The 26775-nt window shown below is 40.3% G+C and overlaps 1 protein-coding gene across 1 annotated transcript in view; it reads right to left on the bottom strand.

Annotated features, from left to right (window-relative positions):
* gpc1b (glypican 1b) overlaps positions 1-26775 on the bottom strand; it is a 72229-nt gene that overhangs the window by 10545 nt on the left and 34909 nt on the right. The window contains exons 2-4 of the mRNA XM_088311447.1: positions 21307-21465; positions 8007-8234; positions 7744-7907 (exon numbers count right to left, since the gene is read on the bottom strand). Coding sequence (XP_088167573.1) covers positions 7744-7907; positions 8007-8234; positions 21307-21465 — 551 coding nt within the window. The remainder of the gene's footprint in view (positions 1-7743; positions 7908-8006; positions 8235-21306; positions 21466-26775) is intronic.

The following is a 26775-nucleotide window of genomic DNA, read 5'->3' as shown; positions in this document are numbered from 1 at the left end:
CAAAATCAGTATTCATCCCAAGTTATTTTGCGCTTGTGTTTCCGCTATAACAAAGTGTTCTGAAGACAAAAATAAATCAACAACTGAACCTAACTTGAAGCAGCAAATAACAACGAACACACAAGTGATGGGAGGTTATCGCCTATGATGACCTTCACAACTTTTCATTTGGCAGTTCCCATGGCAACAACTTTGTAGGACTGCTTTTTTTTAATTTTTTTTTTTTTTTTATATGTTGTGCGGCTGATGAAAAGGCTCTGACATTCATACAAGTACGCTCAGGCTCTCACTCCATCCTTTCTATCCCACAAGGCTGTGCCCTCAGGAAAGGGCCTCGGTGCGTGAAAAGTGAAACTGGGTTAATACCAGTAAGCTCTGCTCACGAGGGCGCACAGCTATGCATGCAAAACCTTCGGAAGTGAGCGTGAGGGACGCCAAGTGAGAGAAGGAAGGATGCAGCAAGCCCGGCTATGCATACAAAGCTTCCTTCTTCTGCTGACATGCGGGCCTGCCTGATGATTTTTTTTTTTTTTAGGAAACACGGCTTCCGACAGTAACGTCACATAAATACGACTATATTCTGAAAGTGGGACGATCATAAAGACCTGGAGGGAAACCAAGCGGTTGAAACAGCAAACACACCACAGACCCGTGAGACTTTAAATATAGATTGAAATCATGTTCAGGACAAAAGTGCATCAGCAGAAAGCGTGGACAGAACAACGTCCCTTGTTAGAATACATCATCAGATTATTAATAGAGGATTTGAGGTGCCTCAGGAGCTAAAATTGGCAAGCATTTAAGCAGTCGGAAATGCTTTTGATATTTTCTTATGCTTAAAATGTTCATTTTGCAGATTTGCCCAATACGTTTTTTTTTTATTTTTTTTTACATAATACAAAAACAATAAAAAAAAAAAAAAAGAAAAAAATATTTTATGTGAAATGATCCGATGTTGGTCTTGAAAATAACAATTGTAAGCTTCTCATGAGGTAGAAAAACATTTTTAAAAAAATCCGTGCTAAATTTTCATGATTGGAAGTGAATTTGTGCATAGCGTCAAATGAGTGACACGGAAAAGCAATAACCACTTTCCCAGGCTTAATCTAAAGTCAGATGAGACATGAGTCACATCCTCACTGCAAACCCTCCTTGCCTCCCATCCTCGCTTCTGCCACTCATTAGCCGGGGATGAGTCAGACAAATACTTTTTTTTTTTTATTCTGAGAAAGGGAGATTGCAGAGAAGGGAGAGAAAGATGGGAACGTTTGTAAGTAATGTCTGAAAAAAAAAAAAAAAAAAAAAATAGGATGATGCAGAATGTTTGAGCAGCTTTAAAAGTTCGACCAAGAGGAATTGGCAGCGGAGTTAAAGGCTTGAAAACTTGGGGATGATGTGGATGATATTTCAAGAGGAGACGTTCCTTAATCTGGTTTCCTCCCTCATACATATTAATGCTAGGAATTTTTGGTCGGGAATGACATATATGGAAGAAAACAAGACTCTTTGCAGCGCTAATTGGCGGTTTACTCTTTATTCTCACGAAGCACTCAGAAGGAGAGGTTGCCAACAATATTTGTGACAAAGCCAACAATTATGAAATCAGACTAAACTAAAATATTAAACATACTTAGATTTCATGATAACATCTAGGGGATTGGAGGGATTCCCTTCTACTCTCAACCCTGTCGACCTCGCCCCCCCCGTGACATCTTACCTAAAGCCAACAGTCTCAAACTGTAACAAAATCGTGTTACACCACCTGCGCCACAACTTAGACCGGATTTTATCCATCCATCCATTATCTCTTCCGCTTGTCCTGTGCTGGAGCCTATCCCAGCTGTTTTCAGGCAGTAGGCGGGGCACACACACACACACCCAGGGCGTTCAAAAGTGAACGCTCGAATTGCCCCAACATGTTGTTCATTGCCCATTTAGAAAAATGTAATCTCGCGCTCATTAATGTATGTGCAGGTATTAAAGCATACTAGCCAGGAAATGATCCGATACTGATGGATTGGATTCCTACTTTTTAATAATTGCACATTGCAACACATTTTGAATCCAGCTATAGAGAATTGCATAATAACTACCATTTGGAAGTCAGCATTTGTCACTCCTCGACTGAAAGGTGGTGACTGACCAAATCACGATAATTATAGGCCAATGTTCAAATTGCCTGTTTAGGGTTTACGAATGACCCGTTGAAAGATTTGTTGATGCCAAAAACCATTTTAAATGGATTACACTCTGGTTTCCGAACAAAACACAACAGAGTCACATTGGCAGTGTTAAAATGACATCATCAGCGTTAATGATTGTAACGATAATTGCGCTGCATTGCCCTGAAATCCCAAAGTCTTTGGACCACTCTGCCTTGCGCCAGAAATCGAAACATTGGAATGTCTTCAAAAGCAGTCAAAAGTCTTGAGTGGTGGAACACAAAGGGCTCTATTTTTGTGGACAGCGCATCAGCGGCGGAACACTGGTTTTGCGTGCAAGTGCAATTGCCAATTTGGCAGAAGGATCTGAGACAAGCTGGGTGTTCCAGCGCAGCAGAGATGCGTCTGGTGGAGTGACAATTTGGTGGCAGAAAGTCAATCTAATCTGATGTCACCTTAGGTCTTGTCTAAGTCTTGGCGCAGGGTGGAGTCAATTTGGTGAATTTGATGGTGGCACAGGCAGAAAGATACGGACCTCCTTGGACATAGATAATTCAAGACTTTAGCGGTTATTACCAGCTCGCTCGGTATTTAATAAGAGTATCCGCTCAAGTGTGTTGCCAGATCATGGCCAATGGTGTAACAATGTTCCACTTATGCACGGATCGCTGGCATTATGAATCGTCCTTTTATGCGCAGAGAATGATGCCATGTCACCATGCGAGAGTACAAGTGTGCAACATTTAAAGGAAACGAGAGGAGCCGCTTTGATGTGGTAGCAAGTGAAGTCAGCTGGATGTGGTGCAGCCCGCCCACTGTCAAAACCGCCGGCCTACGCTCGTCTATGAAATTACCAACACTCGTTAACCAGACTGCAGAGTTCATAGAGTTCAGGTCTTTATTGAAATCCTGCGTATACTAAAAATGGTCTCCCCAGAGCTCCCAACAGGATCCCATTTTATTTTATTTATTAACTGATGTCAAATTTCACTTTTATGAAGATGACACTGATTCCGATTTTTCAGCTTCAACATTAGCAAGTTCTATAGAACATCGCATGCTGCCTTTAACTCATTTAATCCCAGAAATTTTCACGGAAGTTAACCCCTCAATTCCAGTGTTTTTCTGGATTTTGGCGGATTTTGTGAGGCCAACAGAATATTTTCTTCTAATATTATACAAACATGAAGCTGTGACGTAAAAAAAAAAAAAGAAAAGAAGAAAAAAAGGCTAAGACGTATAAATACGTCTTTGGGAGGCGGGGACTACTTTTTTGAAAACGTATATCTATTTCTTATGGATTGATTAATAGTATTCAGAAATATCTATCTTGTATTCATTCGTACAATCGTGTAGAAAACCAGACAATATTGTTTTTTAAAGGGGGGCTCGAATAGATAAATGGAATTCCCATTCAATTCAATGGGGAAGATAAAAAAGTTTTGAGTTACAAATGTGGTCACACAACAAATTGAAGTCTTAAGTCAAGGCACCACTCTAAAAAAAACAAAAAAAAAACAGTCAAATTAGGAGACGTGGGATCACCATGGAAACGACAGATACACGTTCTCCTCATCACAAGCCATTGCATCAGCATCATTTTGTAATTCTTATTTTATGGCGTAATTACTAGATAATTACATATTTATTTATTATTTATTATTGAAACCAATGCTGAGGCTTCTGGTGATATCAAGGGAGCAATTTGGCTGCACCCTTGCTTCCACGTCACAGTCAACATTAGAAGACACATGCACGCAATATGTAACAGTCTACCTGTCCGAGTGCACCGTCCACACTCCTGTTCTCTCGCTTTGTGACTGTAATTAGCAAAGGGCCCAGTGTCGCCGCATCCCATTGTGTGATAGAACGAGCGGATTCACACACCTCATGAGGCTCATGGCCTACTTCCTGCTCTTCTATACCCGAGAGGAGAAAAATGTCTGGCGATCGACAGTGATTAATATTTTACCCGGCCGGTTTCACATCTTTCAATGAAGTCACATTACCGGTCACACTCTGCTTTTTCTTGATATTATTTTACCGTAGCTTGTTTGCTTTCTATTCCTGTCCTAATTGCAATACACCGTCACGCAAGGTGCATTAAGCAGTTGAAATTGTAGAAATAAAGGCAAGCTATAAATAAAGCAGCTGCCTGGTGAAGACAGTGATAGTGAAGAGAGGAGGGGAAACTCATTTGTTCAAGAGGAGACACTTGGCAGGATGGATGTTTGACAGACAAGAGAGAAGCATTTTTACGATGTTTCTGTTGCTTTTCTCGCTGCCTCATTAATCTTGTGATTGTGTACAATACATTATTCAGAGTCGACACACAAACCTGGATTTTACATTGTGTCTTTGACTAGAGTCAGGCACATTTTTGGCTAAAATTGTCACTAACAGACACTGACAAGGGGGTATTGGTGTTATTTTAGCCCCCGACAGCGAGTAAATGGGGTATGATCTAATTTTCTCCTTTTAATAGTGCTGTGATTTCCTAAATCCCGGGATAATTATGTACACATTTTCCTCACATCATCAGTTGTGAAAAGAAACGCAAAACAGAAATAGTGACGTGCTGGAATTGTGAGCGCTAATAAGACTGGTCAACAATTTTTTACTACATTTTTTTAATCATAGAGGCAAGTAAACTATACAAAAATCATTTATTTACATAATAATAATAATAATAATAATAATAATAATAAAAAAAATAATAAAAATAATAAAAATTATAACAATAGTGATAATAAGTAATATATTTTTTAATATTTATGAATGAAGGGTTTGGCAACAAGTAGATTTTTTTTTTCTTAAACGTAGCTATAAAAGGCGTAGTAAAATGCGTGTTTTATAGGTCAAAGAAAAAAAAAAGAGATCTCAAAATGTAATTTTTTTTTTTTAATTGGCATTAATTATTAGTCTATTTAGGGACACAAAGAAATTTCTGATTGAAATGCTTCAGACCGGCGAAATGAAATGCAAATGACGAATCTATGTGCTGTACCGCTCATTATTATTTTGACATACAAGCATTCAATTTGAAAATTAAAAAGTTCAATATTTCCAAACCTGCTTCGCGGACCCACCACCTGTTGCTCTCAGCAAATCACCAAATACATAGGCCTTGCGCAGTCAAACAGTAGCAAGACAAGTAGGGCAAATGTTTTTTTCTCACTGTATTTTCATTCTCAGCCTCAAATATATCATCAAGTAAAGAGGTGTATTATTCACCTCTGCTTCCCCACACGACGTGTATACTCCTCATGGGGGCAGCCCTTTCGACACCCCTCTCGCCCTCGTGTCAGACTGGAGATATTTTTCACCCATGCATCAATACCGGCCTCCCATTCTCACAGCCAAAATGATTTCTCAGACTCACTCTGATCTTAACTACACTTCTTTCTTATACACGGCGGATACTGTTTCTCTTGGGAGATATCAAGCCTCGCCACGGACCCGGGAGACATTTTTTAGCGGGGGAGTTGACATTAAGTGGTGTTACAGGGGGATGACTCCCTGAGCCGAGGGCCATACTTCATAAAGCCGCTCGTTTGCACCAACATTGATCTGGAAGAGTAACATCAAGCGTGGATGAGTGCACATCCTTCTTGCTAATGAGCCATCCTTAGTTCTTCGCAAAGCGCATGTTTGGCATGTTCACATATAAAGGTTGGGCTGATGCATCTATTTTTATATATGGTATACGGTATTTGTGAAGGTTATTTAAAGCACGGGTTCCCAGCCTTTTTGACGACACGACCCGGTGGGAGTAAGAGAGAGAGAGATATATGCTCCAGACATTCTTTGTAACATAATACCCCTGTCAGGCAAAGTCTAACACATTTCCACCAAAACTTAAAAACGCGGACTCATGTGAATAGATATGAAATAAAACGCATTTATCATATAACACGCAGTGGCGCATACCGTTACCATTTCTACGTATCACTTCCCTAGCTCGGCTCCCACTGTGTGGCCTTAGTTTGTTCTTTTGTGTGCATTTTCTCGGGGAATTCGGGCTTCCTCCCACATTCCGCTCACGTATATGGTCAGTTGATTGGATGCTAAATCATAAAGGGGCCCCACAAATTGTCATCAGTGCAACTCTGGGGCCACTAAGGACTACTCATTCCCTAACCAATTGTATGACAAAAATGAGATTTTAAGTACGGACATAAGTAAATAAATAAATTAAAAATAAAAAAATTAAAATTAAAATAATAAAAAATAAAAAAAAAAAAAAATATATATATATATATATATATATAAATGAACAAATAAATAAATACATAAGTAAATAAAGTATCCATCCACCTCACAGGTGCCACAAGATTCCAGTTAGACGGCAAGATTATTGCACAGATGTGCCTTAGGATGCCCACACTAAAAAAAAAAAAGCCACTCAAAATGCGCATGGACTGCCAAATTCCCTGAAACACCTTCGGAGACGGCTTATGGTAGAGAAATAAACATTTTCTATGAATAATTCATGGCCAACAGCTCTGGTGGATATTCCTGCAGTCAGTATGCACATTTCAAAGTAGATTTTAGGTTTTTATGCTATTTAGGCTTTTGAAAGGTTAATCTTACTTTTGATAACTTCCACAACGGTAAAGTTGTGTGTTTACTGGAGTTATAGAAAGTTTTCGTTAGACTCGGATTGGAATACGCAACTCATGTATGGCCCACTTATTTAATTTGAGAAAAAGAATGAATCAAGCGAGTGCAATGTTTATTTACACGTAGCTTGCGGGCCACTTAATTTTACATGATTTTAGTTATGGCGTACAACATTATTAATATATTAGTAGATTTTGATTTTATCGAAAAAAAATCTTTGATATTTGAATTCTACTTGTGAAAAATAAGGAGCAAAAAAAGATAAATGTTGCGACAAGTCCAGAGTGTACCCGCCTCTCGCCCAAAGTAAACTGTCCAACTCACTCGTGATCCTGAACAGGAAAACGCAGCCGAAAGGGAATAAAACAATAAAATGAATTAAATAGGTCTGTATTGTGGGGTTTTGTGGCCCTGTTCGGTTCCCACCGAAAGTTAATGTCCTCGCAAGGAGCTCAAGTGATTGTATTATGGAGACATTCAAAATGGATGCTGCGAAACATAAATAACAGATAATAAGAGATTAAACATCAGTAAAAAGCTTTATTGGGCTCGGAGTCATTTGCACCAACAACAAGAAAAAAAAAAGAGGCGCCATGCACGGTAGAAAAAGCAGGGCAATAACAATGATTGCAGTTTCACTTTAGACCCTTGTGTCAAACTGTGGCCCGCGGGCCAAATTTGGGCCGCAGTGTAATTATATTTGGCCCGCGAGGTTATACCAAATACTGTTCAAAATGATAGTATTTTTAAAAACTAAACCTTGTATTGCATTAATAAAACCACTTATAATAAAAATTTGCCCCAAAAAAAAAAAAAACTGCATTCCTATTGTTTTTAGAACATTTCAATGCTGGCCCAAAAGTTTGACTTTTTGAGTTTGACACCCCTGCTTTAGTCGGAATCTGTTAAGGCACCACGGAGTCTAATTAATGTGACAAACATGTGGACGAAGCATTACCTGGGAGACTTTACGGACCACCTCTCCGCTGATGACCAGTCCCTGAACAAAAGATCGGGCGGCCACAAACGTGCGAGTGACCTTCGTCTTAAGGTCACGGGGCACCTCTCCGAAAGGATGAAGTGTCTCCAGTTGTTTCGAGACACACTCCAGGTAGTCATCCCCTGCAGTCAGGAAAAATACATGAAATCATTCTCTGTTTGTTTGTTTTTTTGGTTTTTTTTTGAGTGAGGTTACCCCACAAATCCGATCATTGTGCTTACCGATGGAATACTGCTTGTTTGCGTGGAAGAACAGTCTTTCAAGAAGCCTTGCCCAGAATTCATTGAGCGCTTCTTCCAGGTTGAGGCTGGAGCCGCGATAGTAGTTCTTCAAATCTGTGTAGAGGTCGCCGAAGACGTGGGAATTCTGCGAGTAGAAAGATCTCCAGGTGGACATGAACGTCTCCTGTAGTGTGGTGGCGGAGCTGTTCAGCAACTCCAGGAAATAACCTGACAACATGCAGAAAAGAAATGACGTTACAACGAAAAGTATTTTGAGGACAAAAGCACAGAATGGACATATTAAACATATTTATATTCTAGTATTTCTTTTTTTAATGAAATCTGCCTGTTGTCCTTTATATGGTAAAAGTTGCCCATATGTGCATGGCCTGCGGACGCTCACAGCACTTAGTTACATAATATGTTAAAATGCTAAGCTCATCCTGACCCATCTGCATGGAATTATCGAAGCAGAGCCTCGCTTGGTACACCGTCTCTGTCCTGGACTCCCACTTCTTGGCGAACGTCACCACTTCTGTTTTCTGCATCTGCGTCCATTAGAACCAATCAAGTTTCGGGCAGAGTTGAATTGCTGCCAGTTGTTACCACAGTCGCCGCATTCGTAGAAGCTTCTGTCAGTGTGCTTTCTATTTTAGGAGTTATTTTTGGAAGCCAAAGTAACAACTAATGAGTGCTGCGACTTGGAATGTTTAAAAGGAACATTTTCGATCGCGCAGAATTCAGCATGACTAAATGAGGTCGGAAAAGTTTTGTTACAGCTAGTGTATTCCCAATGATATTTTTTAATAGTCCATTTTGGGAAAAAAACAACAAAAAACTAGTAAAGTTTGGTGTCATGATTGCTGTTTTTTTTTGTTTTTTTTTTATTTATCATTGTTTTTTGTAGATTTAGTTTAATTTCAAGCTTTCTGGTTTTCTTCTCTTCCTCAAGTCTTCAAATTACGTTTCATTTCCGTCTGTTGGCAGTCAGCAGTTTTTCTCTTGTCAATCAATCCGCTCCCTCCAGCCACTCGTGTCTTGTCCCGTTGTGCCTCGTAGTCTCGTCAATTTGCTTGTCTTTAGTTTCCTTGTTTCTCCCAGATTGTGTCGAATTATGGTTTACCCAAAGTCTTCAGTGGTGATTGTTTTGTTTCCTGTTATTTTTTTTTTGCTACTTTAATTATTGATTTTGTGGGAGTGTGCTAATTCAGTATTTAGAATTTTCCATGATCCTTGTATTTTTTTTGTAATCCCTTTTTTTTCGGGGTTTGTATATAACTTGCACTCCCTTGGTTTCGGCACTTTTGCCGCCAACATCACCACAAAACCCTGACAAAAGGGAAACATTCAACTTTTTTTCCACATATGTTTTAGCGTAATACATATGCAACCGATTATTTCCATGTCCATCTAATGTAAGTTGTGTAAATTACCTTTGTCAGATAACAAAAATGGCAAAACATGATCTATTATACATCTTACAGTTGACAGTTTTACTATAGTTAGAGCGCCTTTAAATTTAGTAGCGTTCTCAGTATTAGAAAAATGGCTGTTCATGTGCTGGATACCTGCTGAGTATATCACTGTTCTTATTTCATATACTGGCCGATATACAGGTCAGGTGATTGGCCAATAAACCGGTAGCTGCTTTTTTTCACCCTCAATTTTGGTATCGGCATCAACCCCAAAAATCTGCAACTTTTCAAGGTTCAAATTCAAGTCTTGTATCAAGGGCGATGGATGTTGGGCAATATCTCTTGGCTCATATTCAACCTTTATACCCAGACACTGGGTAAAAAATGGATGGCTTGCATCAGGAGGCACATCCGGCATAAAAAAACTCTGCCAAATAAATCACGCCAGTGACTCCCGGTGGCAAAAGAGCTGAAAGTCATAACAACAACAACAACATCAAAGGAAAAAGAACTTATTGATTTTTAAAAATATTCAATACACGATCCAAGGCTGCTGAAGTGAAAGATCAAATAGGTTTATTTCCTCTACACAGGCTGCACTTTTCAGTGGCTGAACAGTGACAGCGATGTGAGTTCTCAAGTTGTTTAGCAACAATGCATGGCAGCTGACTTCCAAAGAGTCCGCAGCTTAATTGTCTTTAAAACGCCTAAGCCCAAGAAATTCTTTGCAAGAATATGTTCTATGCGCCTTCATTAGTCCTGATAAAGATTGCGATTATGGAATATGAGTTAAGCAGCAAAATCCATCTATTTTACTCCATCCCCGGGGGCGGCCATTTTGTCACTTTCTGTCAACTGAAAATGACATCACAGTTGCTCAGCGCTCAGGTAACGACCAATCCTGTTTTCTTGTGTGACAAGATTAATAACGTAGCTTGCAACCGCAAACGTCACTTAATTAGTCCAAAATATATTGCAGCGGTGCCTTTCGATACACGCGACGCCACTTGGCAGATTTTTTTGATGACAAGCGCGGTCAGGTGGGGCGCAGTTTGGCAAAGCATTTCTTCAAAAAGGAGGCTTCTAGTTAATTGCCACTCCCCAGTTGAAGTTTGCTGCCAAGCTTAACATAAAACAAAGATAATTAAATATTGTATATTTAAAAAAAAAAAACATCACTTTCCCTTTAAGACCGCTAACGCATAATAGGAAACAGCCTATTTGAACACAAGCAGTTGCAGACACGGTATCACAATACTCATGGGAATATATTCTTTATCCTCTGCAAAAAACGACTACTATTACAACATGCAGGAGATGTGAAGGTCTTTACGTGCGTCTTCACGACAGCTACACCACTCCTATTTGAACTGTTTAATTCTTTACATCAATTTAATTATGTTAGTGCATATTTCAATGAAGCGAAATATGACAGAATCCAATTTTCCTTACTAAAAACACACATTGACTTTTATTTGTTGTTATTTTCAAGTGGTTGCAATGGATTAAAAGGAACTTCCTTTTATAGAACAATTAAATGGGCTTCCACTAACCTGAGTATAGATTATTATTTAACACAGTATACTTTTCGGACATGACCCAACAATGGATGGGGAGCACTGAGCTCAGGAAAACAGCGAGCGGCGTCTCTGTCTCTCATTCCACCAGATGAGAAAACTAACATTCTTGCAGGCGACAGCAGAGTAGCACATGTGTTAGCTCAAACATGAGAGAGCGACTTCAAAAGTGACAGCTTAGTTTTTAATCCTCAATTGAACGGATCCCTGCTGGCTACTCTCAGCCACTCTGGCTACAATCATTTTTAAACAATATATATGAAATATACTCGACGTTGCCGCAAATATTCATCTCCATGCTAATAGACACCCAGATTCAATTGTAACGGCAGTTTGCAAATACCGGCAGTTGCCAGGTGCATTTAGGACACGACTAAACAAACAAACGCCACACATCAAATTGATTGTCCCAGGCTACACAGCAGACATCACTACACCTGACATCTACAGTAGAGTTCAGAGAAATTACGGCAGGATGAGAACGAGTTAGAAAAGCTTTGAGAGTGGATTTATACCATGCAGGAATGAAAATGTGCTTGGATGGAAAAATAATGCATTAACAAACATTCACCAGTATACCAATTTTAGATCTGACAAGTTTAACAAATTATCTTCATGATATTTAGTAGTATTTAGTAGTGTGTGCATGCATTATGCTACCACAGTATTTAGAACAAAAAACATAAACAAAGTTTATTCATTTAATTTTTTTCAAGTTTGGCGGGCCGGATTAATACCTTTAGCGGGCCACATGTGGCCCCCGGGCCATAGTTTGCCCACACCTGCTATAGTTACACATTAGCAGAGGAGTGAAATACCATTCTAGCTGAGGCATTAGCACATGACTTGTAAGGGAATTGTAAATTCTTGTTCACAACGTCCCGGCAGTGATTTCACGTGTTGGAGGTAGAAGCTTTATATTAAATATTCTTCTTGGGGGGGGGGAAAAAGGCAGCACTTAGTTGCAAGCTGCCCACTTTTTCGTCACCCTTGAGAGCGAGTGAATAATGATCGTCATTAGACTGACACAAAGACCCTGTCAAAAGTCTGCTTTTTGTGTGCAACGGATAACCTTTGTCGACCTTCAGTTCGTGCCCGGGACTATACCGGTAGCAACACCTTTTTTTGCCGTCTCCCCCGATCCACTTTCATCATGTAAGCATCAGCATCCACGCTGCAGGGAAGAAGCAATGGGAGGGCTCGACTAAATTTGTATTTCCAAGCTCATCGCGTGCAACAGAGGACGCATAGAGGGCAAACTACAGTTGGGAACTTTTTACTTCTAACCATCCAATTTAGTCGTTCAACTATAATTTTTCACAACATTGAACGACTCGCCTTCTCATCCGCATCAGGCGATGTTGAAATGCCTACTAAGTCTATTCCCGAGCTGCTTTATTGGACTCCTTCAGGTAAAATTGAGTTTGCCATAAACATGCTCTCTCACGTCCCCACAGCGCAGTCGTCAAGCTGATCTTGTGTGAAGTTACTGACATGAGATCCGCCGTAATAAAGCGGTAGCATCGACGTTCCTTCAACTGTCATTCAATCGCGGCTTGATCTGAGCCCGTGTTCATCCCACAGAAGGATTCAACAACGGAGAGAGCACATTGCATCTTGATCCAGAATCATTTGGCTTAAGCGTGGCTTTTCTCTTCCACTGAATGGCTTGAAGTCAAAAGGGTAAGAGGGGGCATCAAACTTGACTAGAGTCACCTTTCCTGTTGTGTTGCAGTTCAAATTGCCTTATTATTTGGCAAAAATGACAAAAATAATTCTGGTTTGTAAACCAATGTAATGACTAACAGATTTGTGTCGAAAGATTGGATTGGAGATCAGCACAGATTCCGAGATGAAGACAAAGATTAGGGGGTGAATCTCATCTTGCTCAAATGATTATGAGGGAGAAAAATAATAACACATGGGAAGTCGGACTTGTGTCGTGGTAGGTACTAGAAAGAATGTGGATGATGCAGTTCATGGAGTGAATGATGAATACACCGAAAATAGTTGCCTTCACATATTGGTACATTGATAACAGTTTTAATCTAAACATTTTCTAAATGAAACAAGAGGTGTATTTATTATCTACTCAGATCAGCGAGAGGTAAAGTGATGAACATTTAAATACTTACTAATGGAGTTAATAATACATTTTTGTTTAGTTTCTGATTCTTTTGGATAATTAAACACACCCCCCGGCCAAACTGACCGGAAATAATCAATTCTGTTTCTGAGAAACGAATTCAACAGGAGGGTTAGTAAAAAAAAGTGAATATTATCTATGACTGTGCAGGTGCATCTAATGAAGAGCAATTGTGTTTGGTTCTTATCTTTGTTTTTATTAAAAAAATAAATAAAGTTTATTCCCCACCAGCCGGGATGTGCAGGAAATTATTCAAAGCTTTTGGGAACAAGAGGGATGACCGAGGCTGACTTGTAAAATTACATTTTGTGGCAAATAATGGTAATATTTTGCAACAATATTAAAAAAAAAAAAAAAAAAGAAAAAAAAAAAGCCTGACAAATGCATCAAATAAAAAAAAAACCCAAAATCAGATAGTCAGTAAGTATGCTCGGACTGGAGGACTGACAGGGTAATTGTCCATCAACGTAAAAGGCCATGAATTTAAAATAAGAGATTTATTGACTTTGACAGCGCACGAGAAACGTGAGGAAAAAGAAAGAGCATAATTGAATTCAGTGGAAGTGGGAGACAAATGAAGGTCTGAGCTACAAGCAATTTCATATAATTTTAACATCGGACAACCTCTAATTGTTTTTTTTTTTTTTTTTATTCACCTTGTCTATTTGATAAATATTGAGCTTCTTCGCTTTCTTTGATGATCATGAAAGGAAAAGCTCAAGGTTGTACAACGCTAACAAATTTCATGCATTTTCATGCTGGATCTGTTCAAAGCCCATCATTGGTAAATCCAGATTAATCCCTCAGAAATCTCTTAAAACATTTGTTCAATATTGTGTTATATTTTATATCTTTATCTATGGTCAATTTAGAGTTTACAAGTTTCCAAAAAGTCACTTTGTTATAAAAATGGCATAAATGCAGTACATTAGTAAAATTATTTGTGAAAAAAAAACAAAAAAACATCACCCCTCTCTGGCCCCATCCAATACCTTCAAATAGATTTTGAAGACAACCACTGCGCCCGAGGAAAAACAACCAATCACAGACAGAAGCCGGTACTGAAGCGTGGCTCATTAGCCGTGCACTGGCGGCACATTCATAGCAGGCACACCGCCGTAGCCTCGCGCTGACCTCTTACTTTGGGCTTCATGAGCTTTTCTGAAACCACGGCGGAATAGCCACTTCCAGAAAACAAAAAAATAGTTTTGACTTTTAAGTTTTGCGCTACATATGGGACATATTCTCCCAAAACATTTCAGTTTCCGAATGGTACTGCATCCGTTTGCTCTTGCAGCGGCCTTTCCCCACAAGTACCTTACGCTACTTTCTGGTTATCGCTCTCCATCTGTGCAAAGGCAGTAAAAGCAAAATAAACACAAACAGACATAAGCAAATATGGCTGTCCTGGGCACACTGAATGCACAGATGACGATTTAGGCGCCATTACACACAATGTCACCCTCCATCAATAACGACTCACTCCAAATGTGCTGAGGCCATTTGCTTGGCTTTACATTCGATTAAACGTTCCCTTATATTAAAGCAGATGACACATCACATACCGAATCTGTGCATCATTTATCAACAGGCTTTCCTATAGGAAGTCTTCCCGTTCCTCCGTCGTGTCGCTATATGCGCCATTTAGCACAAGCGCTTTCTTCATTTGTATTCATTTACTCCTCCGTTCTTCAAGCACCCATTGGCGTTCTTCCTCATCTAACATCCCACTGTTTGCTTCCGTCTCCATCAAGTCAGCCACTGCACTCACCATGCTCCGGCGCGCTATCCATCATTACAAGAGTGATGAGTTTAAGGCTAATTAGGCCGGCCGACTCCGGCGATGGAAAGTGATTTGCATGAAGATAAACTGAGTCGATCGGGCGCCACAATGGGTTACTCGTGGAGACATCCAGAAGCGACCTTGGAAGGCCAAGGTATGGGCTGATTGTGGTTCGAATCCATAATCCAATCACAACTGAGCACTATTAGACATAGAGCAAGGAATCACAGAATGGTGCCTTGGGACAGGAGTGATCCAATTTACGAGTTTTTTTCCAGGACTTTAGCCGAGCCATCGGTCAGCCGAATTTTTTAAAATTTTGTTTGACTTGAAAAACTGAGGTATGAGCTACAGGGGTGGGCAAACTTTTTGTCTGGCGGGCCACAATGGGCTCTAAAATTTGACAGAGGGGCCGGACCAGTAGCAGATGGATGGAATGTTTTGGTAACCTCACCTCATCTGAGAAAATAAATACATTTAATTTGAAATGAAAGTAAAGAAAAGCATTACAACAATATATATGTTTTTTTGAAAAAAAACACAGTATTTAAAAAATAAAACATGAACAAAGTTTACTCATTTAATTATTTTCAAGTTTGGCGGGCCGGATTAAAACGTGTAACGGGCCGCATGTGGCCCCCGGGCCGTAGTTTGCCCACACCTGTACAAGCACCATACTTTGACGCTGAACGCAATTCAACTCACTTCACAACAAGAAGCAGTTTGGTGCATAGTGAGAAAATCATGAAAAGAAATAAAGAGGCGAATTAACAATTCTTGGAAAGCGCTGCGATATTTTTTTTTAGGTTTGAATTATTTCAATGAGAGGTAAATAAAGGTTAAAAAGCCAGTTTTATACAAGCGTACGTCACTATTTTTTTTCCTCCAGTAAGTGCATACGCTTCCTTGTGTAAAAATATAACGGCGCCAGACAGAAAAAAAACAAACGGGGGAAAAAAACATAATTCATAAATGGCATTGCAAAGAACACTAAGATACATTTTGTAAAAACAGTCATTAGCAGCGCAACAGCACTGTCATAAATCTTACTTTCATGAAGGTCATTAAGCCATTTCATACTTGTTGAAGCATTTAAGAGAGGCACTGATTCTTTGAACTTTAGTGTAATTATTATTCTATTCTTTGCGGTATTGTGGGAAATCCATTTATTTACAATCGCCATAACAAGTGATGGAGTGGTTGAGATATATGACATGCGGCACAGTCGCGACGCCATTGCTTGTGATGCTCGCCAGCTGTCAGGCAGGCATTTGACCGAGTTTGCTCACAGTCTCTTTTCTCTTTAGGCTGAGTCGAGACATTTGACAGAAATGAATGCGACTGCAACTGAAATGAGTCGAGAACAGAGGAAGTAAAAGACCTCTGACTGCCCATCAGCTGCCAGTGTAGTCTGCAGATCATTTAGGATTCAAGTCATTTCAAACCATAACAAAGTTATGCCACCATTGCCTTGGGATTTCATCTAACGCCTTTCTTTTTTTTTTATTTTCGATTTTTTTTTTTTTTTTTTGCAATGACTTGGAAGCATGAAAGCTCTTATGGGAATAAATAGGGGTTATTATGAAGAGTTAAAAGTCAGAAAGAGAATGGGAATTTATCTATAAATGGAATAATAATAATAATAATAATAATAATAATAATATTCCCTTTATTAGTCCCACAATGGGGAAATTCGAGATTCGAACCCAGGCCTCCTGGGGAGACTGGGACCTGAACGCGGCGCCTTAGACCACTCGGCCATCCTGTAAATGTTGATAGAGAAAAAACCTTCAGTATATTAATATGGGCGTGAAAAAGAATTATAATTTAGTCTCACAAAACTTGAGTTTATGAGTAGACAGCACGGTTGTGTAGGTTTGAATCTCTGTTGAAACATCTCTTTGGCGTCGTGCCTGTTTTCCATCTCTCCCTGCTGAACACATCTGATTCAAGTGATCACATAATCAGAAGCTAAATAACGATTCTGATCATTTGAATCAGGTGTGTTGCAGCAGGGAGAGATGGAAAAGGGGGCAGGAAACCGGCCCTCAAGGAACAGGATTGAAGACCCCTGATGTAAACTCTCTGAAATGTCTCAAGAAATGGAACCGAAGTGAACGAACGAATTAGCTAGCTAGCTAGCTAGCTAGCTAGCTAACCAAATAGTGACTCAAGTAACGTCACTAACTAGCCATCGAACTAACTTGAAAATTGTTTAAAAAATAGACACATATTTCTGCTCGGGTCCACTTTCCTTCAAGAACTTGGGTCCTTGTTGGCTTTAAGGATCCTCATAAGATTAATTTTCAATTGATACTCTTGGAATGAGCTGTTGTTTTGTCATTTGATCAAGTTTGCGGTCGAGTTTTTATTTTTATTTCATGTCACTTTGCTTTGGAGTCCACCAGTATTTCCAGTTGGTTTAAAATCACGCTTGCTCATCTCTTAACTGGTTTGCATTATTTGCCTGTGCACTTTCAGGTTCTTTTAAGATTTTGTTATTTGTCGCAGAATGTCTACATGGTCTTGCCCAGCTTTATTCCTTTGAGTTCAACTGCTCGGTGTCTCAAGTCAGTTGAAGAGCTGCTGGAGGTACTGAGGTCTAAACAGAAGTTCAGACGAGATTTATCTATCATACTCTGGGGAAAAAAAAAAAAAAAAAAAAAAAAAAAAAAAAAAAAAAAATCGGTCAATGGCCATAATTGGCGCACCTGCACAAACTAATGAGATCAAACAAAAAAAGGGAAATTTACATCTTCTTTAACAAAGACGCGAATAATCGGTGGAAACCAACTACCAACACTAATCACAGTGTTAAATAAATAAGTCTTAGCATAATTGGATTTGCATCGACAGAATTGTGGATACGTTCCTCATCAGCTTGTGGAGGTGTCCCTAATGTTGTGCCCGGTGAGAGTACACAAACACAAACCCTGCGTTGCAGATGCCAGTAATGGCTCCTCTGGGTTTTGTCACCACCTGCCCGCTTTCTAGGTACCGTCTGTCTCGCACACCTGGCTGCCATCCACCATTTTTCAATCCCATCACTCTGCGTGTGTCCTCTTTGACCTTTTATGCAGTCCTTTAGATTTGGAATCCAAAACTTTTTTTTTTTATTTTATCTACACTTTCTTGTACCATCAATTTCCATTCCCATCTGTTTAGCGCTTCCCATTTCATTCCTCCCCTTTTGTGCATTGTTCCACAGTCTTCAAAGCTTGGACCAGAAAGCCGAACAAAAAAAAAAAAATCCATCTCCACGCATCAATCCCATGCAGTCAAATTACAACCTGACAAACAAATAAAGCCACATCAGCATGCTCACATATAGATTACATATACTTGCAAGACCCAGATCCTCCATGTGTGCATGCTGGTCCTCTAATCTGCGGTCTGGTGGCTTGCTTGGGACCTTTTCCAAAGTCAGTGGACCAAAAAAAGGACTAGGCTGCCTGGGCTGGAGCAGTAACACCCTACACTTAGTCACATGGCGCAAGCTAGTCCACACCCTGCTAAACATAGCCAGATGTGTCAGGACTGGTAGCGTGCTATATTGTCACTGGTGCAGCCATTAGGACTCAAGGGGAAGTGGTTGGGGGGGGGAAAAAATGTAGTCCGCTGCTTGCTTTAAACATGCTAATAAAAAGAATCTTTTGCATGCACAAGGAAGGAAATTCCTAAAAGGGTGTCACAAAAGTCACTATGCACTTTCTTTATGTGAAATCTTGTTTTCAGCATCAGACAGATGTGAGGCCATCAGCATTTGGCAGTTTAAACCACGGGTGTCAAACTCAAGGCCCGGGGGCCAGATCTGGCCCGCGTCCTCATTTTATGTGGCCCGTGAAGGGCAAATCTTGTGCGTCAACTTCCTGTTTTTAGCACATTTTCTTCACTTTTATTTGTTACCCTTTTAAAATAAATGGAAAAATTGTTGAACAAACAATTAGTGGATGGCTTCTGATTTCAAAAGTGGCTTTCCATCAAGTGGTGATCATACATTTAGACGGGTTCACAGTCATAACGGCCCTCTGAGGGAAATCATAACTACGATGTGACCCGTCCACAAAAATGAGGTTGACGCCCTTGGTTTAGAAGTTGAATTCTGTAATTCCCATGTCCGTGGCTCGCCATTTAACATTGAAGCCGCATTGGAAAACTGTCGGAAAACGTGGTTTGAACTTTGAACTCTAAGAGCTGGCATTCGTAGTAAAGCGATGAAAAGTCTTTCCGCCGGAACTCAACAGCAAGAAAAGCTCAATTCAGCAGCTGCATCTGAGAGTGCAAAAGTTTTACCTGTCCCGCCTTCATGTTGTTCAAAGACTTAACAACCTTAAATTGGTACAGGCCTCAAGTAACCGGAACTAAGCATCAGATACCGGTGGCCTCACCGGTTCAATTGATAATTGAAATGAAAAGAAGTGAAAGTGACTTTGGGGGAAATCCTGTTTCGATTAAGTGGCAGCAACTTCGGCCCAGGTACCTCTAGCCTATTGTTCAACTTTCGTCTTTCGAGGAGACGGTCGGTCAACAACACGTTTTTTTTTTAGAACTCAATGTCCCATAAACTCCATCCCCGCCCTCCATCAACTCATGTCGCCATTTGATGTTAACTGGGGTGAAGTAAGGGTACACAAAAGAGGGGAAATACGCAGCTGAACCAAGACTATGACAATGTCGAATTGACATCTTCCCTTTGTTTAAACCAGATGTATTATTCAATGTCCAAACGATTCCGTTATAAGACAACAAAAAATGCGATTCTCTGCATACTTTCTGAGGAAAAACCATCAAATGTTTAGAGAATGACGCTGAATAGTGTTTATGTGTCGTCAGCATTGTTTACCGGCTCTTCTTTTTGCTAAATGAGGTGTTTCCCCCAAATTCGGAAGGTCAAGAACCGCGAGATGACACACGCTAACGATGGAATTTGCACGTCCGGGAACGCTTTGTGCATTTGTGTGTTTTGGCCCTTCAGCGGTATTCCTTTGGCACAGCAGCAACGGCACCCGCGGCGAGAAGGAGCGGGACTGCGAGAATGAAGGACTCAGACCGATAGAGGGAAAGTAAACAAACGTCATTCGGCCACTAATCACGGCCATGGCAAAGGGTCAGCCGAAGTAGCAAAGCCTCATGTGACAGATCTCTCCTCAACTAGCGGCAGAATGAGTCCTGCTCCACGTTAGGCACACAATTTTGAGGCTAGTGCACTGGAATTTGGAATATCAAAAATAATGTTGACTGAATCACGGCTGGAGCCAATACCAATTTTGCAAAGAAATGTAGCTTTTTGATTTAAGAAATTATAAGAACCGTGAAGAAATCACCTGACATACGCGTTGCTTTTATTTCAGTAAATAAAATAAGAAGTTTCACTAAAGTCGGCTGAAACTCATAGTTTTTTTCATAATATTTGAAAGATAACATTGTGTAAACTCTCCCCGCTGTTACTGTTACGTATGGAACAGTGGGGTGGAAGTGCGCAACAGCTTGCTCACGCACTCATTTTACAAAAAAAAGAACATTCATTTCACACATGATGGGTGGGTAGGCCTTTGAGGGACCCACTATTTTTATATATGCAGTAAAAAGTCATTTTTCCAGAGTAAGTCCCCTTTAAAGCGGTCAGAGGGTCAGTATTTTCACGAGATGTATCATTGTAAAAGAGTAAATGCTCTCTCAAGAGGCAATTTAATTCCAGTGTTTTGCGCACAAAAATCATTGGGAGAGCTTGATGAAGTAGTTGACTCATAAGGTTACGCCAAAACTGATTTGAATGAAATTAGGACTTGATTTAAAATGTTTTAACCAAGGCGTAATGAATTTAAATGCATAAGCTTCGGTAAAAAAAAAGAAAAATACATTGGGGATAATAAACAAAACGGGCTGCATTGTCATGCATAGTCTTTTATTTATCTTTTTTTTTTTGGGGGGTGGGGGGTATTTTCATAGAGTACAAAGGGGGGGCGTTTGCGCTGTTGTGGGAGTGAACAGTGGACTTCCTAGCCAATGAAAACGGCTCCCTCATTCCCTTTACATTCACGACAGGAAAGGTGTGCACAGTCAGACATTGGGGAAGCAGAAATAGACTTGCTAGACAATCAAAGTGCCAAAAGTATGATGAATGGCAACCAGACCACCACTTGCGGATGATGTAAAGTTGGCCGGGGTGATCAGAGAGTTCTAGTTCAACAAAAGATTGATTTGCCTTAAATTGGAATACTAACCACATGAGAATGAATTGTCATAAAAAAAGGAATACTTCCAACCTTCCAACACATTTTCTGGTTTGCACTCACTCATCACTTCTACTTCATGCATCTTCATCCATTGTTGTATGTTGGCTTTGTTATGTTATGTGCGCACAGGTTTAGAAACTCACCATCGAAAGCCTTATACTGTCCTCCGAGGGAGACCTGTAAGGAGCGTCCGGCGTCTTTGAGAAGTCCCTCCAACTCTCCGCGGCTCAGGATGGCGAGGTTGTCCTCCATATCGCTGGTGCAGCAGGTGTAACCCTGAGGACAGATGCGCAGGTGCTCCCCTAGTGGTTGGAGTTAGAACGAGCAAGGATGGCAAAGAAGCACAAGAAGGTAGAGAGAGAGAGAGATTTGGGTGGGGAAAAAAATAACAGAAGAAAGGCATTAGGAAAACTGGCTCTGTCAATGATGTCAACTCTCAGCTACTTTATAATCATCTGTAGAGCAAGCTTGGACATGACAATCCCGGCTAAACTAGCAGTGGCTGTGTTGGCATTCAAGTAGGCACGGCTTCACTCGTCCGATTACCTGGCGAGATGCAGACAGGTCTTTGGCAGCAACGAACGATAAATGCACAAAATCAAATAGCATGTGTGCGAGCGCAAACGCGGCCTGTCAAAGCTTCTGTGTATGCTCTCAAGTCAAGCTGCGACATAAATCAGAGGAAATCCGTGTCGAAGGCAAATTGCACTTCAACCAAGCAAGGATTTTTGACGGATAAAACATGTGGGTGGCGTTCATTTACATTTTAAGAGATGCTGCGTTCCGACTTCATATTTCAAGCACAAACACTTTGTAATGAGATTGTGTTGCCTTTACAGAGATGATAATGCTCAGTTTGGGGCATTTTAAAAATATCCGTCTCAACACAACTCAAAATAGAGTAAGACAGTGCAACACACTATCTTTGATTGATTGGTTATCATTAGATATCGGTTACCAAATCATAGTGTTGAGTTTTTTTTAGCTATTTTATTGATCATAAAGCACACAAGTTTATTTTTTGTTTCATAAATACTAATGATAGACCGATTATCAGCGGGGCTGATATTTGGCATTTTGCCGATTATCGGCATCTACACTTTTTTTTTTTTTTTTTTTTTAACTTTCAAGGTTGATAAATTGAAAGCTGCTTTATTTTGGCTTTCTCTGCTGTGCTGGTGGCCCTGCCTGCAGAAGCAGATTGGCCCGCCCACAGCTCCATCTTATTGGTTCCTTGTGCAGAGGGTAGCAGCCAATCAGCAATAAGTTGCTTGTTTGGCGTTTCACACAAATTTTGACAACATTTGACCCCTTTCTTCAACAAATCAATATCGGCTTCAAATATCGGTCATCGGCCTCCATGACTACTAATAATCGGTATCGGCCCTGAAAAATGCATATCGGTCTATCATTAATAAATACATGTCTGAGTACTTTCATCATTATGATTCCATATAAAATGCACACACTCATATTTCAAATTAGAACAACTTAGAGGTGCATCCGCATCATAGGTCGTGTTCAATTTCAGCAGATTATATCAAACTGATGTTCAGAATTCCCCGGCTGAACTAATAGTACCAAATAAAGAGTCTGGGATAACTAATAAAGTGTCTGGTGGGTATGATTACACAGACACGCAACAGATGGAACAAATCGATATTCTGGGTGGAGGGGAGGAACTGTGCAAAGCTTGCATCATACTGGATGTGGAAAAATGAGAACAAAGTTCTCAACTTTGGAAGCAGCAAAACGGTCGTAGGATGAAAACAATGCATGCGAATGTTCATTCTGATGAGACTTAAATAAGTGAAAATGATCGATTCATAGACTGGAAAAAAAAAAACATATCAAGCTACTATTCTTTTTTTATTGACATTTTCGTCCATTTTTTATTTGACAGACGTGGATTGCAATGTGTTGCAAATAGAGTGCAGGTTGCAGCATTTCCGCCCTGATTGAGTTATTGCCTCTCTGAAGGAAGCAGCTGACTGAATCTCATCATGTCTACCTTGCACTGAAAGGCCCGATGCTGAGAAGCATTCAAGGTAATTCCATTTTGCCGGCGACTCCTATCCGTTTTCTCCTTCGCTTGAGTCTGTTATTATATGGAGGTATTTTAATCGATTTTGCACGAGTTGGCCTCCAATTTTTTCGAACTTCTTAAATAATTTTTCAATATGTGTTAAGAACTTTTTTTAATGGCACTCATTAGTAATAGCTATCATGCAAGTAAGCAGTCTTTCTTTTTTTTTTTTTTTTAACTATTGTATTTTCCGGACGATAAGCCACTACTTTTTCCTAGTTTTTGAACTATGCGGCTAATACAACGGTGCAGCTTTTCTTTCATCGGTAGGGGGCGCTCTACAGTTCAGAAAATACGCTAAATAAATCAAGATTTTATTTATTTTTTTCTCCAGGGTCTGGAGTCCATTCACAGTACAAAATGGTTCTGGACATGCAGTAAACAACTCATTTTTTCCAACATAAAAAACTGCGGCTTATAGCCTGGCGTGGCTAGTATAGCGTTTTCTTTTGTTTTGTTTTCTTTTTTGGGGGGGGGGGTCCGAAAAAGACTTGCTGCGGCTTATATGCGGGTGCGCCTTATAGTCCCGGAAAATGCGGTATTATACCTGCAATTTTCAAACTGTCGTATGTGAACGAATAACTGGCCAAGTACATCCATTCATCCATCCATTATCTGAACTGTTCAGTTTTATTTAACTTTTACCCTGTACATTTGCAATTAATCTTGAAAAAACTGCTTGTTTTGAAACTTTTATCATGTTACAATTTTGATTACACTTATATGTGCACAACTGTAACTAACTAACGACATTGTAAGGCAACAAACCAAATTAGTTAACCAACTACTTGACAAAGGAATGAGCCCACTAACTAACTACTTACATGAATAACAACTTCACTAACTGCTAACCAGCTAGTCACTGGACAAATGAACTGCTAAAAATGTGTTGAGATTCATCTCCTTACAAAGCATTTGACTTAAATGTACCGTGGCAGGTTGATAATTAAAAGAAAGCATGTTTACCGCTTTAATTAACTGGACTTGGCTCGACTTAATAATTGCAAAATCCACCTCGCCCCCGAATCTCAGGTGAATTTTATCCTCCCGGTGTGTGTGCATGTCAATGATTATGTGTCTGCCAAGTTTCCCTAACTGTCCTTTAAGCGACTCATCCGGGCCAACTTTGAATCGCAGGCAATTAAAGGCAATTTCAGCCCCTTCAAACACTAAAAGTAAAGTGGAGTGTAAGGTGACATTGGGCACCTCTCAGCACCTTCTCAACTGGTCACGCTGCGACACACACCCACAGACCCACCAGGAGAGCATTTGGACTTTGGAGAGATGTGGGTGTGTGTGGGCGTGTGTGCATGTGTGTGGGTGTGTGAAGTGAAGAAAAGAAAACTGCCCGGGGAGGATAAGTAGAGGAGATGAGAGCACAACGCGGCAGAGAGGAAAACAGCGTCAGAAAACAAGGGAATGAGAAGCAGGAAGATTTATGTTGAAATAATATACAGTCTGCTTAGAGGTCAGCAGCAATCTGTCACCCGCTAGGCTGCTTCTTTAAATGCCTGCACCCTGCGTGCGTGTGTGTGTGTACGTCCTATATCACTTTCCTCCAGTACAACCTGCTCGCCGCGTGTCATTTTAAAGGACACGCAAAGAATACTCGCAAATACACATAGGGGCGGTATTAGTGTCGAGTCTCTATAAATAAAACTCAGCATGATTGTTTTCCAGCTAAAGTCTGCGAGTGAAAACACACGTGCAAGAGCACGCACACACCGCACACATATACGCGAGCCTCACGGATAGAAAAGGTCAGCTGCAATAGAGCATAACAGTTCTAGGTGGCTCGTGATACAAACATGGCCCACTCTATAAACATCAGTGTGTTTGTGGACGTCAGTTCGCATCTATTCAGGTGATAGCACTTCAAACAAAGTACAGAGGGAATGTTTTCCGAGCAACCAAACACGTGTTGTCGGATTGGACTCGTCCAATATGAGCAGAATAAACAATACACTGCAGTGACAAACCACGGCCAACGCAATCACAATAACAAACGGACTAGAAATTTATCTCTGCGCCGTTGTGGGCGTGAACACAGCCTATGAGAGTGGCTACTCTTATTCCCTGTAAATAATAGGGGAGTGACACGTTCTACATAGCTGGAGTCCATGCAGGAGATTGACGCACGCAAAGTACATATTTCAGGAAATGTTCTCCTTGCGGACGATCACAGATCACCACTGTGAAGTGGACATTAGGACACCGCTTGTCACCCCAATCTTTTGTCTGCGTGGCAATTAGTTAGGTACATTGCAAGCTATTTGGTAAGCATTTAGTTTGCCAAGTACATAGCTTGGTCGCTTGTCAGCAGTTATTTTCTTAGGTACACTCAGCAGCTAGGTAGCTGCTTAGCAGTTAGTTATTTTGTTAGATTAATAACGAGGTAGTTTGCCAGCAGTTAGGTTGTTAGGTAGATACTATAGTAAGATTGCGAAATAGTTTGTTTAGTTCGTCAGTAGTAAGTTGAAAGTTAGTAGCTAAGCAGCTACATAGCATGTTTGTTCAGTACAGTACATATCTAGTTAGCTAGTTATAAGTTAGTTTATCATGCGTGTGTTGCATAGCTAGGTTGTTAGCAAATACTGTAGTTTGTTAGGTATACGGCTAGGCAGGTAGATAGCAGCTAATTAAGTACATTGCTTTGTAGCTGGTTAGCAAGTAGGCCAGTTAAGCAACTTGTTAGCTAGCTCGGTAGCTAGCTAGGTGAGTTGGTCAATCAGTCGCTTCGTCAGTTAGTTGCAGTTGTTACTCAAGTCTGCTTGCGTCAGGGTCAAGTCAAAAAGCTCTGAATAAGCTACGATGCTAATATGGACTGTACTATGCGAGAATATGTTTTCAGTGGTTTTAATTGGTTGTTTTAACCCTTTTGTTTCATGTCAGGTATTATTATATGACAAGAAGTCTCAAGTCATTGCAGCTGTAAATGTTTTTTTTTGTGTTTTTTTTTTTTTATCTGCGTCTTGAATTGGATCCCATTAGTCTGAGCAGATGCAACTAATGTGGTGCTAGGGAAGGAACTTAACACTGCTTGGGATGTTTGTGCTTCTAATGGCAGACGTGAAGAGACAGCCAAAAGCCTGCTTTCATTACATATTAGAAATCTGCTTCTAATACATCAGAGATTAGCCTGTTTTTGCCGTTTCCTGTCTTTATTGCTTCTAAATCATCCCCACAGCCTGAATAAACGTCATTGCAGCCATGATTGATGGGCAAAACATGCTCATAACACAAACGCTCACATCCCGCATACAAATTAGAGTACAGAGAACCACACATGAATAACTGGCACCAAATTCAATGATCTATTCAAATATATTTAAATCAACAGGGTTGCTGTTCCGCTTTCATCAACCTCCCGCTGTGAGGCCAATCAGCATGAAGGCAGCAAGCCAATCAGCCACACCAACACTCTAAAGACTGTGTGTGTGCATGTGTGTGCGTGTGCGTGATGATTTAATAAGGGCTCGTTTTCATTTGAAGCGCTCAGGCACTCTTTCCTTCTTGCTTTTGACAG

This window comes from Idiotropiscis lumnitzeri, chromosome 12, assembly GCF_059441095.1.
Source record: "Idiotropiscis lumnitzeri isolate Australia: NSW breed Sydney's pygmy pipehorse chromosome 12, RoL_Ilum_1.0, whole genome shotgun sequence".
In the NCBI taxonomy this organism is placed as follows: domain Eukaryota; kingdom Metazoa; phylum Chordata; class Actinopteri; order Syngnathiformes; family Syngnathidae; genus Idiotropiscis; species Idiotropiscis lumnitzeri.
Note: the sequence above shows the minus strand (reverse complement) of the source record. Positions and strands in the feature narration are given on the sequence as shown.